Source organism: Nicotiana sylvestris, chromosome 5 (assembly GCF_000393655.2).
Source record: "Nicotiana sylvestris chromosome 5, ASM39365v2, whole genome shotgun sequence".
Lineage (NCBI taxonomy): Eukaryota > Viridiplantae > Streptophyta > Magnoliopsida > Solanales > Solanaceae > Nicotiana > Nicotiana sylvestris.
Genome location: NC_091061.1, coordinates 177,624,828 through 177,638,532, shown reverse-complemented (window position 1 = coordinate 177,638,532; position 13,705 = coordinate 177,624,828). Strand labels below are relative to the sequence as shown.

The window sequence follows — 13,705 nt, the reverse complement described above, 5'->3', positions numbered from 1 at the left end:
GCATAATCAGTGTGTGTGTATGTTTTTATATATACACATACTCCATTTCAACTTACGTGAACCTATTTGATTGAGCACGAAGTTTAAGAAAAACGAAAAGACTTTTGAACTTGTAGTGTAAAATGAGGCACATATATTTTGTGTGACTATAAATCAATTACATACAAGTAAACTCCAAATATGGAAAAAAGTCATTCTTTTTTGCGCGAACTAAAAATGAAATAGGTTCAGATAAATTGAAACGAAAGGAGTATATTTTTTAGCTATTATTTTTAGAGCGGCTACATATTGTTATTTTCCCAAAAAATGCCGTCACCAAGAAGAAAACGCTTCCTCCTTTAATGAGTCCTTATTTACGTGAATCTTAATTAGTCGGACTTCAATCCAGATACGAACGAAACAAGTTGTGGCTACCAATCAGCACGTGTTTTTTCTGTCTAAATTTATAGATTTTAATGGCTGTTTTCTTCTTTTTCTTCTGCTTTTAATGTTCCATCAATTTGTAGTCTCTTATTGCATGGAGCTCATCAAGACACTTATACTCATTCTTATCTGATAGTACCCCTTTCTTCTTTTGGTTCTTTCTTAAGAGTTTAATCAGAATATATTTTCTATTTATATCGGTAATTCTTGATTTCTATTTTTGTAATCCTAAATCTTTGAGAAAGTGAAAAAATGGATTCAAGAATTGAGATAGATTTCATGGACCTCAACACCAGACCACAATCAGAAATGGCGAAGCAACACACCAAAGGTAAAAAGCAAATCTTTTTCTCATATATTTACCAGTACAGAAATAAAGAAGAAAATTATTTTTGAGTTCCTGAAAAAAAAATTGTAGACTGATTTGAGATTTAATTTGATTTTGGAAGTAAGAAATAATGTATTTAATTAGGAAAATATGGTCAAACTAAGAAATAAAATCTGTTTAGGATTATTATTATAACATGACGTCTTGCGCTAAGATTTATTAGGGTTTATTATTGTAAGTAGATCTCAAATGAGAGTAAATTAATTGGCTGAAAAAGAATATACGGAAATGAAATTTGTTAATTAAGTTGATTTTCAGTACTTGAATCTTTTACTCTAGCCTTTGTTATTAGTTTTCTTATGTTATTTTCAGATATTCATAAATATTTTTCTTTCTTATATTTACAATAACTTCTGTTCGATTCTTCAGTTCTTGTTACTTATTTCGATCACTTCATTAATTCCTTGTGATTAATCTTTTTTTGATTCATTTTTCAATTCAAAAAGAGTTGTTTTTGGCTATAATAGCTTGTTTGGTCAAGCTTGTCTAATTCTAGAAGCACTTTTTTTAAAAGTTAAAGTGTTTGGCCGAGTTTTTGGAAGAAAAAAAAATGTTTTCGAGGAGAAACGGAAGCAGTTTTGGAGAAATAGCAAAAAGTAGCTCTCTCCAAAAATACTTTTTGAAAAGTGCTTTTGACAAGTGTAGTTTTTAAAAACTTGGTCAAATACTAATTGTTACTTAGAAGTGTTTTTCAAATTAATTAGCCAAACACAAACTGCTTCTCATAAAAAAAATGAAAAAGATACTTTTAAGAAAAAAACACTTCTCAAAATAAGTTAATTTTTGCCTAACCGGCTATGTTAGTTACAATCTTTATTGAATTGAGCTTTTTCTTGTAGTTAATTATGTTTGGGTATTACATGAAGAAACTTATCTTTTTGCTGATCATATTTGTGATAATTAATAGTCTGTTGTCAAAGTAAATCTAAACTATTTAGATAATTCACGCAAAACCCTTTGGTTTTTGAATAATTCATACTAAACCTAATATAATTTTAGTTCCGTTGAAATATGAGAACATGATGTTGAATAGACATGGATCGACATGGCTGAAAGTAAGTGAAGAAAAGATAGATCAATATGGGTTGTATGGGATGGATAAGATCTCTCCATCCGTAATCGGAGGTTTTGGGTTCGAGTTCTGGGTATGAAAAAAATTATATTAGGAAGTATTTTTCCCTCAAAACAAATATAGACGGGCTCCAATGCAGATACCAGACACGAGCACCAGATGGGAATCAAAAACAAAAAGATAAGAAATTGACTCCAGAGGCAAAGCTAGCGTTTGGCCATAGATTCCCAAATTTGTTTTGAAAAATTTGATTTTGGTGAAGTTTGGTTTAAAGATGAAAATATGTTGGACATGATCAGTTTTCAAAACATATTTTCCAAATTTATTTTGGAAAAACATGTGTATTATTAGTGTTTGTAAATATTTTGGCTCAAAATCAGCTATTGAGCTTATTTTGGAACTTGGAATTTGGGATTTGGGATTTTGCCAAAATGTAGACAAAATCTATGTCAAAACATGTATTTGCCAAATAAAACTTAAATTTATTTTGGCAAAATCTATGATCAAACGGGTCTTATGTTCAGAATACGATATATATATATATATATATATATATATATATATATATATATATATTGAAACAAAAAATTCAGTTGAAATTACAAAAATCGCCTTAATAGATTTTGCCTCTTAAAATGGTGGTTAACATGTGATGCTCTCTAATACATTGAAAACATTATCCATGTAAGTGTGGTGTGCATATATTTTTATAAATATCATATAAGCTATATTACATTAAGTTAGCAAATATGGTAATTAGTCTTGGGATCCATCAACTGTTTAGAAGTCTTCCTCAACCAGAAAAACTTTTTGTCTTTTTTTTTTTTTTGAAAAAAAATTTCACTCTGTGTTTGCTTATTTGGTATTCGTGTTGAGATCTGACTATATTCAAATTTACGTCTGATAATTTTTACATTGAGAATAAAATGCTTTCTAAGGCCATCTCCAAAGCTAGCACCATTTCTTGCACCAATTTTACACCAAAATAGTGTAACACCAAATTTACTCCAACCATTACATCATTTTTTACACCAAATCTTCTCTCTCTTCTATATTATATTATTATCTTCTATTTACTTTTTATTTTTTATTTCCTTCAAACTAATACTATCTTTTTTCTTTTTTCTATATTCTTTATATATAATTCACATTCACCACTTATATAATCATTTATTACAAAATTATTTTAAAGGATAAATTAACTAAAAGTAAAATCATTGATAAAAGATAATTAAATAAATATTACATCATAGTCAAATTTAATTTAAGTACCACATAAATATTTAATTTTCGCCTCATTCTCCCATAAATGCTCGATTAAATAATGGTTATATTTCTTTTTATATAATTATAATAATAATAAAATTAACTTATAATTTTATATAAATATAATATATACAAAAATTAATATATCAAAAAATAGGATATAAAATTAAAATTATAAAGATCTTAATATAAAAATTAATTATATACACAATATATTATAAATTAAAAGTCCATAAAATAAAAAGATTGAATAAAATAATATTAAACCAAATTTAGAGTGACAACATTATTCATGCTCTATAATAGTGCAAGAATTAGTGTTGTATTGGAGGAAAAAAATACCAACTTTTTCTTTTTCCTTTGTGTCATTTGCATATGATAACTATTCTTCTTCTTTAGGGATGAAGTGGCCATTTTCATCTATGGCTAATAACTTAGCTACTCAAGCTGAAAGCAGATTTTTTCAGGTTCTGTACAATTTCCTGTTGAATTCTAATTCCTTCATTTATTAATTAAAATATTCTCATAAATTAAATATAATAGATTTTTCTTCTTCTCTTTTTCAGAATTACAACTCCTCCCCAATAGTTTCCAGTAATTCAAAAAGTTCACCCCTAAAGAACTACAAATTCACCACAAAAGATTCCAGGTATTTTCATAGTTTCTTATTAAAACTATTTGAAATTATGGTACCAAAAAAAAAAAAATTAGAAACTGTATGGTGATATTTTATTTTTTTTGTTTATAAAAAATTTATTTTTACAGGAAAAATTCTGAACACTTGAGGAAACCTGAGTCAACGTTGACCATATTGTACATGGGTGAGGTCCATATTTTTCAGGATATCACACCAGAAAAGGTTCTTGGAATATCTAATTTTTATTTCTTTTAGTGCAACTGTTTTAATTTGTTATTTTAGTATATATTAATAATGTAATATTCGTATTTTTTTGAATTATATAGGCTGAAGTAATAATGGACTTGGCTTCTAAATCAACGACTCTCCACATGACTGAGATTTCAGAAATGGCAAATAAAGAAAAATATGAAGAAAATAAATCTGAGCCTTCAACACCAAATGCATCCACAAATTATGCTAAAGGAGGTAGCAGCTCTTGGTTCCTTTTTTTTTTTTTTTAATTTTATTACTTCTCTATTTTTATATTATTTAAATAAATCTAAATTTTGTATTTGCAGCACTGGCTATGGCTCGTAGAGCAACCCTTGCCCGATTTTTGGAGAAGAGAAAGCATAGGTATAATAAATCTAATGTTATTTTCCTATTATTATTATTTGTTACAGTATTTAAACAATCTAACAAAACCTTCATGGCCATGAAATTTTTTTCACCTTTTTTTCGAAATCAGTGTTTGGCGATAAAATTTTCAATTTTCACTTGAAGATGAATTTTAAAATTTTTCGAAAATTTGAAAAACTCCAAAAAACCTTTTTTCAAAATTTTAACTCAGATCACTTACAAAAATTAAAAACAACCCAAAATTATATTCATGTCCAAACACAACTCTAATTTTTAAATACCATTTTTACTTGAAAAAAAATTATTTTTTCCGGAATTTTACGATTCTTATGTCCAATCGGCCACTAATTTTCTTGGGAAAAAATTAGATACTTGTCATATCAACCCTCAATAAGAAAAATAGGAGAGCAAAATTTAAAGAGGGAGATATCATTTTTCTATTAATTTGTTGATTTCTTTTCTGTGAATGAAGATTGATCACAGCTAGGCCATACCAATATGGTGAAAAAACACCAAAGTTTCCTTTTGAAATGCACCAAGAAGAAGAAACGGCGTCGTCAAGCTTTCATTGGGAAAGCTAATTCAAGACATATGGATTTTTGAATTCTTATTCTTTTAAACGATATATATTGTCTAATGTATTTTTGAATTCTTATTCTTTTAAACGATATATATTGTCTAATGTTCATAGGACTTCTTTAGAAATATTATAATGTTTTATACAAGTTGTATTGGGAAAAAACTGGATTTATATATTGAAGATGACGTGTTATGACACGTGGACTAGTCAAATGGTCAGAACACGATAATCAACCAAGAAGGCACGGGCGACAACGAATACGGAGAGAAGAAAGTTAAATAGGCACGAGTCGCTATTCAAAAGGCACGAGTTTCGTACCTATATAAGTCATTTAAAACCCGAAGATCGGAAGGGATTGAAGATATGAATCTGATGACGCACAAGAGTCCAAATTCAGCATTAAATATCAAATACGTTAGAGAATTTGTATTTAATAAGAATGATTGAGTAACATTTCCAATGTCATTTATTGCTCATAATTGTCTCATTAAGACAAAGGCATTACACCTTCTCCTAGAATCAACTATAAGGAGAAGGACTCGACATCTGTAGGGGGACAAGAAATATTATTGAGATTACACTGAAATACAAAATTACTTATTATTCTCAAAAGTCTTTTATTATTTTCGTCTCTAGATTATCAGTAACCCGAATTTCTTTATATTTCTAAAGCTTTGACCAAAGACTCAGATTTTTGGTTAAACAAATTGGTTCCGTTACCGGGAATCTGATAATCTTCTCTTTTAAGCTACATTCCAGCCGTTGTTATCATTATGTCAAACAACAATAACAGTGAAAACACCTTAGGAAACCATCAAAATCAAGGAGATTTACAGAACATTGACGTGGTTCGCTCCCCTCAAAATTCACCACGTCAATCTCGTGAAGGCACTCCCGCTCCTGAATCTCGTGTTGATCAACAAGAGCAATCTGAACATTTTGAAGGGGTGGATGAAGCTTTACAAAAAATAATTGATGCACGGGTTAACAAAGCTCTTCAGGCTCTAGTTAGTCGATTACCTGTTGCACCACCCACACCTACACCAAATAATAATACATTGGAGAATCCTCGTTCTGGCGTTGTTAATTCTGGAAATGGAGGAACCCCCAGTGAGCCACAGGAAGGAGAACCAGGTAATTCAAATAATTCTCATTTGCAAAATTTAGTACTAACTTTGCAGAAACAGCTTAAGGAGCAAAATGAGTGCATCGAGCAAATCCTTGGAGTTCCCCCTGTAATTAAAGGAGTGGATGTGGATAAATACTCACAACAACCTTGGAAACCAAGTGCTGCACCCCTTCCAATCCCTAAAAAGTTCAAAATGTCTGACATCTCGAAATATGATGGCACAACAGACCCACGTGATCACGTAACTACATTTACAACAGGCGTGAAAGGAAATGACTTGACCAAACAAGAAATTGAATCAGTACTGGTCAAGAAATTTGGAGAAACACTCACCAAGGGCGCATTAACCTGGTATTCTCTTTTACCCGAAAATTCTATTAATTCTTTTATTAAAGCATACTCGGGAGCTCAAAAGGTTGAGAAAAGAATGGAGGATATTTTCAAAATCAAGCAAGGGGACTCCGAGTTGCTCAGGGATTTTGTTGATAGATTCCAACGTGAAAGAATGACTTTACCTCATGTACCTGATAACTGGGATGCAATAGCTTTTGCAAGCAACTTAAATGACAAAAGCTCAGAAGCCACGAGAAGACTTAAAGAAAGCCTTCGAGAGTTTTCGGCAACCACGTGGAATGACGTTTATAACAGGTATAGTACGAAATTGCTAATTGAGAAAGATACTGTGCCTCAGTTTCGTCATGAAGAGAGAAGCAACTCCAGGAGATTAGAAATCGAAAAAAGATTAGGTAAAAACAGGTACGATCCATATATGGGACCTGCAGGGAAAGACTCACGATCAAAGCAGGATAGTCAACGATATGATCAAAAATCGAGGAACAGGGAATCTGGTTCTTCATCAAGGTTCAGAAATGACCGAAATAGGCAAGAGTCACATGATAATGACAGTAGTTTAAAGGCATGGTTCGGTGGATATAACTTTAATGTCACTACCTCCGAGCTCGTACCTGTTTTGAGGAGCATGGAAGATAAGGTACGATGGCCAAAAGAGATGCGGTCAAATCCAAATAGACGCAATCCAGACCATTGGTGCGAATTCCACAATGATCACGAGCACAAAACTTTAGAATATAGATTCTTACAGAGTGAAGTGGATCATCTATTGAAACAAGGGTATCCCACTGAGTTATTTAGCGAGAAAGGTAAGCAAGCCTATATGAAAAATAGGCAGGAGCCACCAAAACCTCCTTCACCCAAGAGAACCGTGAATGTTATAAGTGGGGGTGAAGACATTCACGGTATAACTTATACGGCTTCCAACAAGGTTTCTAAAGTAACGATAACACACGGGAAGCGGGTACGGCAGGTTTTAGAAAACGAAAGTATTTCTTTCGATGATACAGATACCGAAGGAATAATTACCCTACATAACGACGCACTGGTAATATCTTTACTTGTATATGATACTAATGTAAAACGAGTTTTGATTGATCCAGGAAGTTCCGTGAATATTATATTATTAAGGGTATTACGTAAAATGCAAGCTGAAGACAAAATGATACCTAAGGCGTATACCTTATCCGGGTTCGACAGTTCAAGTGTGGTAACAAAAGGAGAGGTAATTCTAACAACTTTTGTTGCAGGTGTTATTAAAGAAACTAAATTTTAGGTAGTAGATATGGAAATGAGTTACAATATGATCATGGGGAGACTTTGGATCAATGATATGGATGTTGTCCCATCAACTCTACATCAAGTTATTAAATTCCCATCACCGTGGGGAATTTGCCAAATTCGTGGGGATCAGTAGACAACCAGGAGTATCAACATTGTAACAGATACGAGCACTGCAAATAAAGAAAAATAGCAATTACAGGAAATAGTTGAAGGTATTAAGGATCAAACATCAACCGAACAAGAAAAGACAGATTTAGACTCGAGACGTGATACAATTCAGGAACCTGAAGAGAATGAAGATATCAAAACAACAATTGAAGAGCTCGAGACTATGATATTATTTGAGCAATGGCCTGAACGAAAGGTTTATGTTGGAGCCAATTTAAGCTCAGACATGCGAGGTATGTTGATTGAATTTTTAAAAGCTAACGTGGACTGTTTTGCTTGGCCCCATGCTGATATGACAGGGATACCACCGGATGTGGTGACTCACAAACTAAATGAAGACCCATCCTTCACACCAGTAAAGCAAAAGAAAAGAAAGCAAGGAGCTTTCAAAAATCAGGTGATTCGAGATGAGGTCCAAAAGCTATTAAAAATTGGGTCAATACGCGAGGTAAAGTATCCTAATTGGTTAGCAAACATAGTTGTTGTACCTAAGAAAAATGGTAAGTGGCGGGTTTGCGTGGATTGTACATATCTTAACAAAGCCTGTCCAAAAGATTCTTTCCCTCCACCACATATAGATCAGTTAATTGATGCAACTGCTGGACATGAACTTTTGAGTTTTTTAGATGCATATTCGGGGTACAACCAAATTAAAATGGACCCCAGTGACGAAGAAAAAACTTCTTTCATCACAGACAGGGGGACTTACTGTTATAAAGTAATGCCCTTTGGTCTCAAAAATGCTGGAGCAACCTATCAAAGGTTGGTCACCAAAATGTTCCAAGAACATTTAGGAAAAACCATGGAGGTATATATAGACGATATGCTCGTCAAAACCCAACATTCTCATGATCATATTTCTCATTTATTTGTTACATTCGAAATTTTACGAAAATTTAATATGAAACTCAATCCAGAAAAATGTGCATTTGGGGTTGCCTCAGGTAAATTTTTTGGGGTTTTTCGTTTCTAACCATGGTATTGAGGTAAATCCTTCTCGGATCAAAGCAATAGAGGAGATCCCTGACATCCTTACGAGTAAAAAATAAGTCTAAAGGCTAACGGGAAGAATTGCGGCCTTGGGGAGATTTATTCCCAAATCTTCAGAAAAATGCTTTCAATTTTTCTCCGCACTCAAAAAGCAAGATCATTTTGAATGGAACGAATATTTGCAACAAGCCCTTAGAAATTTAAAAGCTTACTTGTCAAATTCACCACTATTGGAAAACCCAAAAGAAGGAGAAAAGCTACTCATCTATTTGGCCGTGTCAGAGGTTGCGGTAAATGCTTTTTTAGTCCGTGAGGACCAAGGTAAACAATCTCCTATCTATTATGTAAGCAAGTCTTTATTAGATGCTGAAACACGATATCCACAACTGGAAAAATTAGCATTAGCTTTGATCAAGGCATCTAGAAAATTAAGACCTTATTTTCAATGTCATCCCATTGTTGTAGTTACTGCTTTTCCATTACGAAACATTTTGCATAAACATGAATTGTTAGGGAGGTTAGCAAAATGGGCTATAGAATTAAGTGAATACGAAATTATTTATCAACCTAGGACTGCAATAAAATCTCAAGCATTAGCCAATTTCATAGCTGATTTTAGCCAAGGATGCATTTAGAAGCAGAAAAAGAATTACATGTTTTTAATGGTACAAACCCGGGGACTTGGATTTTATTCACTGATGGTTCGTCTAACGTAAAAGGAGCAGGCCTAGGGATAATTCACATACCACCTACGGGTGAAATTATTAGACATGCTATAAAATGTCATTCTATAACTTACAATGAAGCAGAATATGAGGCTGTAATTGCAGGTCTAGAATTGGCACGAGAACTCAGCATAACATAGATTATAATCAAGAGTGATTCTCAACTCGTGGTCAATCAAATGTTGAGGACTTATACAGCCAGGGAGACACGAATGCAAGAATATCTCGCAAAGGTACGGGAACTAATAAAGCAATTCCAAACTTTGAAGGTAATGCAGGTCCCAAGAGATGAGAATGTGGAGGCAGATGCTTTAGCTAATCTCGCATCTGCAACAGACGTAGCAAACGACGCAAATACTTCAGTCATACATTTATTTCATTCTGTTCTCGAACCTGATAAGAACGAGGTAAATTTTAATCAGTTAACATGGGATTGGAGAAACGAAATTATTGTTTTTTTACAGCATGGAATCGTGCTTGATGACAAAGGAAAAGCTTATGCACTTCGCAAAAAAAGCTGCTCGTTATTGTTTACATCAAGGAAATCTTTATCGAAAGATGTTCGGTGGACCATTAGCAAGGTGTCTCGGACCTTCCCAAATAGAATATGTGATGAGGGAAGTACATGAAGGACATTGTGGAAATCACGCAGGAGGAAGGTCGCTGGTAAAAACGTTGATTCGAGCAGGGTATTATTGGCCTAAAATGGAAGAAGAAGCAAACAGTTTCGTGTCCAAGTGTGACAAATGCCAAAGATACGGCAATAATATACATAGACCAGCTGAGCTACTGCACCCTGTTATAGCCCCGTGCCCTTTAGCAAAAGGTCAGGTGAAATTTTTACTTGTACTTACAGATTATTTTACTAAATGGGTAGAAGCAGGAGCATTTAAACAGGTACGAGTGAAGGAAGTTAAAAACTTCATTTGGAGAAATATAATATGCCATTTTGGAGCACCAAAGGAAATCGTGTGTGACAACGGTCCGCAATTCATAGGAACTCAAATCACTGAATTTTTTCAAAGTTAGCAAATTAAAAGGATAACATCTACACCATACCATTCAGTGGGTAATGGACAAGCGGAATCCACAAACAAGGTCATTATCAACAATTTGAAGAAAAGGTTACAGGATTCAAAAGGTAATTGGCCTGAGGTATTACCTGGAGTATTATGGGCTTATCGTACAACGACAAAAACAAGCACGGGAGAAACACCCTTTTAAATGGTTTATGGTGCGGAGGCTTTAATTCCAGTTAAAATAGGAGAATCGAGCACACGGTATGTTCAAGAAACAGAGGAATCAAATGATGAAGAGATGCGGATGAATCTTGATTTGCTCGAAGAAAGAAGAGAAGCTGCACTAATAAGGATGACAACACAAAAACAAGTAATTGAACGGTATTATAACAGGAAAGCACACCTCATATTCTTTAAAATTGGAGACTTCGTGCTTAAAAAGGTGTTCCAATCTACAAAAACTGCTAATTCAGGAAAGCTGAGTCCAACATGGGAAGGACCCTACAGAGTTCGTGACATTGCGGGAAAAGGAGCATACGAGTTGGAGACAATGAATGGCAATGTTCTACCCTTGCATTGGAATGCTGTCCACCTAAAGCGATATTATTTCTGAGAAAGTACCTACGATCAGGTATCGCTGTATTAGAATTTTTCTTTGAATTGTTAAAATTTTACTAACGATTTTAAATGCTAGGAAAAAACCCTAACTCGTGCCAAATGATGAGTCACGACCTGCACGACAAAATGGAATATTCTAAAATTCCTAGCCCAGAGTTACAAATTAATCTGATGGAAATATACACGGGTTAGGCAGTCTTCATCTCTAATCGCACCTCCGAGTCCCGTATGTTTTTCTGTTTCAGGAAAAGTACCAAAATTGAGAGAAACAGACAAGTGCTCGAGACTTCATACTTCACCGCTCAAACACTTGGGGGGCTACATATTATACACAGATACGTGCAAATTGTGCAAAGATACAAAGTGGCAAGTGTTGAGCAAAAGTTACGGAGTTTCCATCATTCATCATAGTGTTCTTTCCCATTAGAACAAAGGGAGATTGATATCATCACAGTGTCTCAAACTCATGAGAACAACAGAGTCACCTCTCAAACTCATAAGAGCAACGGAGTCACCTCTCAAACCCTTCTTAATACATGAAGATATGGTCATGACTATGTACTGAAACGGGTTATGAGGAAAAACCTTGTTTAGTTTACATTCATTTTGTAAAAATCTGTTATAAGAAAAATAGTTACGAGAAAGTTATAGATGTATTTTAATACATGTAATATTCAAAAGCTTGTCCAAGTTCATGAATAAAAACTTGTCAAAGTTGTTTCAAACAAAACATGTGTATTCCTATTTCTTTCATCATATTGTAACACCATTATGAAGTTGAGACGCCTTCTTCATTAAGTGTCGATATATATAAAAGGGCCCTCTTTTATAAACCTCATGTTAATAAGTCATGAGAAGAATTATAAAGCATTTTCAAAAGATACAAATGCTAAACTATTCTATAAGTCCTAAATAAATAAGGAAAAGGCAAGAATAGAATACATTGAAGTACTAACAAACTTCTTAATATAATTAAAAAGACTAAGTAGTAACTTAGTCAATAAAAGTTTATACAAGTGCCCCATTATGATAACTGGGGACTTTTACCAAAAAATCCCTTAAAAACTAATTAAAGGATAAAACCATCATCCAATAAAGAAAGAAAAAAGCAAAGCCTGGAAATTTAACTGGTTACTGAAGGGGTTAGCACATCAGAAGTTGCAATATTAATTTCACTTTCAGAAACAACCACAGGCACGGTGGCAACTTCTGAAGAAGCAGCAACAAGAGCGGTTTCAGCTGAGCTTGAAGTGTTAGGATCAATGAGGGGAGCAAGATTCACGGAAGTTTCAACTTCCACGGATTGAGTCATAGAAGTTTCGCCCTCTGGAGCTGGAATTGCAACATTTTCAACTTCAACTGTCACAGCAACGACTTCGTCATTTAAAGGTTCTTCAGCCACGAGAGCTTCAATTGCCGGAGAGGGAAAGTCAAGTGGTTGTTGGGTTCTCTCAATAGTCTCTAAAACTTTGGCCAACTCTAAGTTTAAATCAAAGTTTTCTTGACTGGCCTCCATTAAAGCATCATGACGAGAGTTTAGAAAAGCCCAACTCACCTCTATGTTAAAATTCTCCTCAAGAAGTTCATACTCCCTTTCCCACATAGCAAGATCATTCTTTAACACTTGATTTTCAGCTAAAGAAGAATCAAAGGAAGCTTCAAGGGAGACATGAGAACTCTCTAAGGCACGAACCTTATCAGAAGAGATTTTTAAATCAGCTTGAGCTTGAGTCAAGCTTTGCACTAACTCCCCTGCATACTCTTTTTTCTTGGCCCAGAGTGCCTTAAGTTCTCTAATCTCTTCACTGCACTTTGATAATTGCTCTGAAAATGAACACTCAAGGCGCTCCTTATCTTTTCCAAATTGGCTTGAAGAAGCCTTGGCAACTGCTAACTCAGAAGTCAGACCTCGCTTTTGCTGCTCCAGGTGATTTCTACTCTCTTGCAATTCTTCTATAGTTCCCTGAGCATTCTCAAACTGCTCTTTCCAATTAGCTGCTTCTAGCTGGGCTCCTTTGGCTATTTTCTCAGCCTCGTGGATAAACTTTTTAGACTCACGGACTTTCTTTTCCAGAAGAGAAATTCTTTCCATCAATTCTGTACCAATGAGGTTAGCCTGTAGTGACAACTCATGGAAATAAGAATTTGGAGATAAAAAAAACTTGTTAGTAAGTAAAGGAAAAATACCTTCAAAGTAGAATGAACAATGTCATTCATCAAAGTTAAGCAACTATGGTTGTCCACCTTCTTCTTCTCAATATCTCCAATCAAAGGCTTAAGCCAGTCACCTGCTCCACTAGACTTCCTTAAAAGACTGTTATTGGTAGGAACTTCTAGTGTAACGCTCCTCATAGCAGAGCCTCTGCTGCTAGTGCCCTCCTCTGCATATTGAACAGAAGAAGGGGGAGCTATAGAAGGAGGAGCGGTAGAAGAA

At 34.1% G+C, this 13,705-nt stretch overlaps 3 protein-coding genes across 3 annotated transcripts; all 3 read left to right on the top strand.

The window, feature by feature from the left end:
• Nucleotides 1-386: 386 nt before the first annotated feature.
• On the top strand, nt 387-5,132 carry LOC104220916 (protein JAZ7-like). Its single transcript, XM_070145691.1, has 7 exons — nt 387-754; nt 3,549-3,616; nt 3,716-3,798; nt 3,915-4,008; nt 4,113-4,254; nt 4,347-4,404; nt 4,880-5,132. Exons 1-7 carry the CDS (start codon nt 676-678, stop codon nt 4,986-4,988), a joined length of 633 nt encoding a protein of 210 aa, XP_070001792.1. The 5' UTR covers nt 387-675; the 3' UTR covers nt 4,989-5,132.
• Nucleotides 5,133-6,082: 950 nt separating this feature from the next.
• LOC138869709 (uncharacterized) lies at nt 6,083-10,263 on the top strand. Its single transcript, XM_070147358.1, has 4 exons — nt 6,083-6,121; nt 6,169-6,417; nt 6,532-7,692; nt 10,099-10,263. Exons 1-4 carry the CDS (start codon nt 6,083-6,085, stop codon nt 10,261-10,263), a joined length of 1,614 nt encoding a protein of 537 aa, XP_070003459.1.
• A 595-nt stretch (nt 10,264-10,858) lies between these two features.
• Nucleotides 10,859-11,266, top strand: LOC138869708 (uncharacterized). Its single transcript, XM_070147357.1, has one exon. It carries the CDS (start codon nt 10,859-10,861, stop codon nt 11,264-11,266), a length of 408 nt encoding a protein of 135 aa, XP_070003458.1.
• Nucleotides 11,267-13,705: the final 2,439 nt, after the last annotated feature.

Bases quoted from the DNA above. Each gene is read 5' to 3' on its own strand.
- LOC104220916 (XM_070145691.1), top strand. From the start codon at position 676: ATGGATTCAAGAATTGAGATAGATTTCATGGACCTCAACACCAGACCA. The intron at 4,009-4,112 runs GTTCTTGGAATA...TGAATTATATAG, and splicing joins AGGATATCACACCAGAAAAG to GCTGAAGTAATAATGGACTT. The intron at 4,255-4,346 runs GTAGCAGCTCTT...TTGTATTTGCAG, and splicing joins CACAAATTATGCTAAAGGAG to CACTGGCTATGGCTCGTAGA.
- LOC138869709 (XM_070147358.1), top strand. From the start codon at position 6,083: ATGGAGGAACCCCCAGTGAGCCACAGGAAGGAGAACCAG. The intron at 6,418-6,531 runs GTACTGGTCAAG...GGAGCTCAAAAG, and splicing joins CCAAACAAGAAATTGAATCA to GTTGAGAAAAGAATGGAGGA. The intron at 7,693-10,098 runs GTAATTCTAACA...GTTTTTTTACAG, and splicing joins GTGTGGTAACAAAAGGAGAG to CATGGAATCGTGCTTGATGA.
- LOC138869708 (XM_070147357.1), top strand. From the start codon at position 10,859: ATGGTTTATGGTGCGGAGGCTTTAATTCCAGTTAAAATAGGAGAATCG.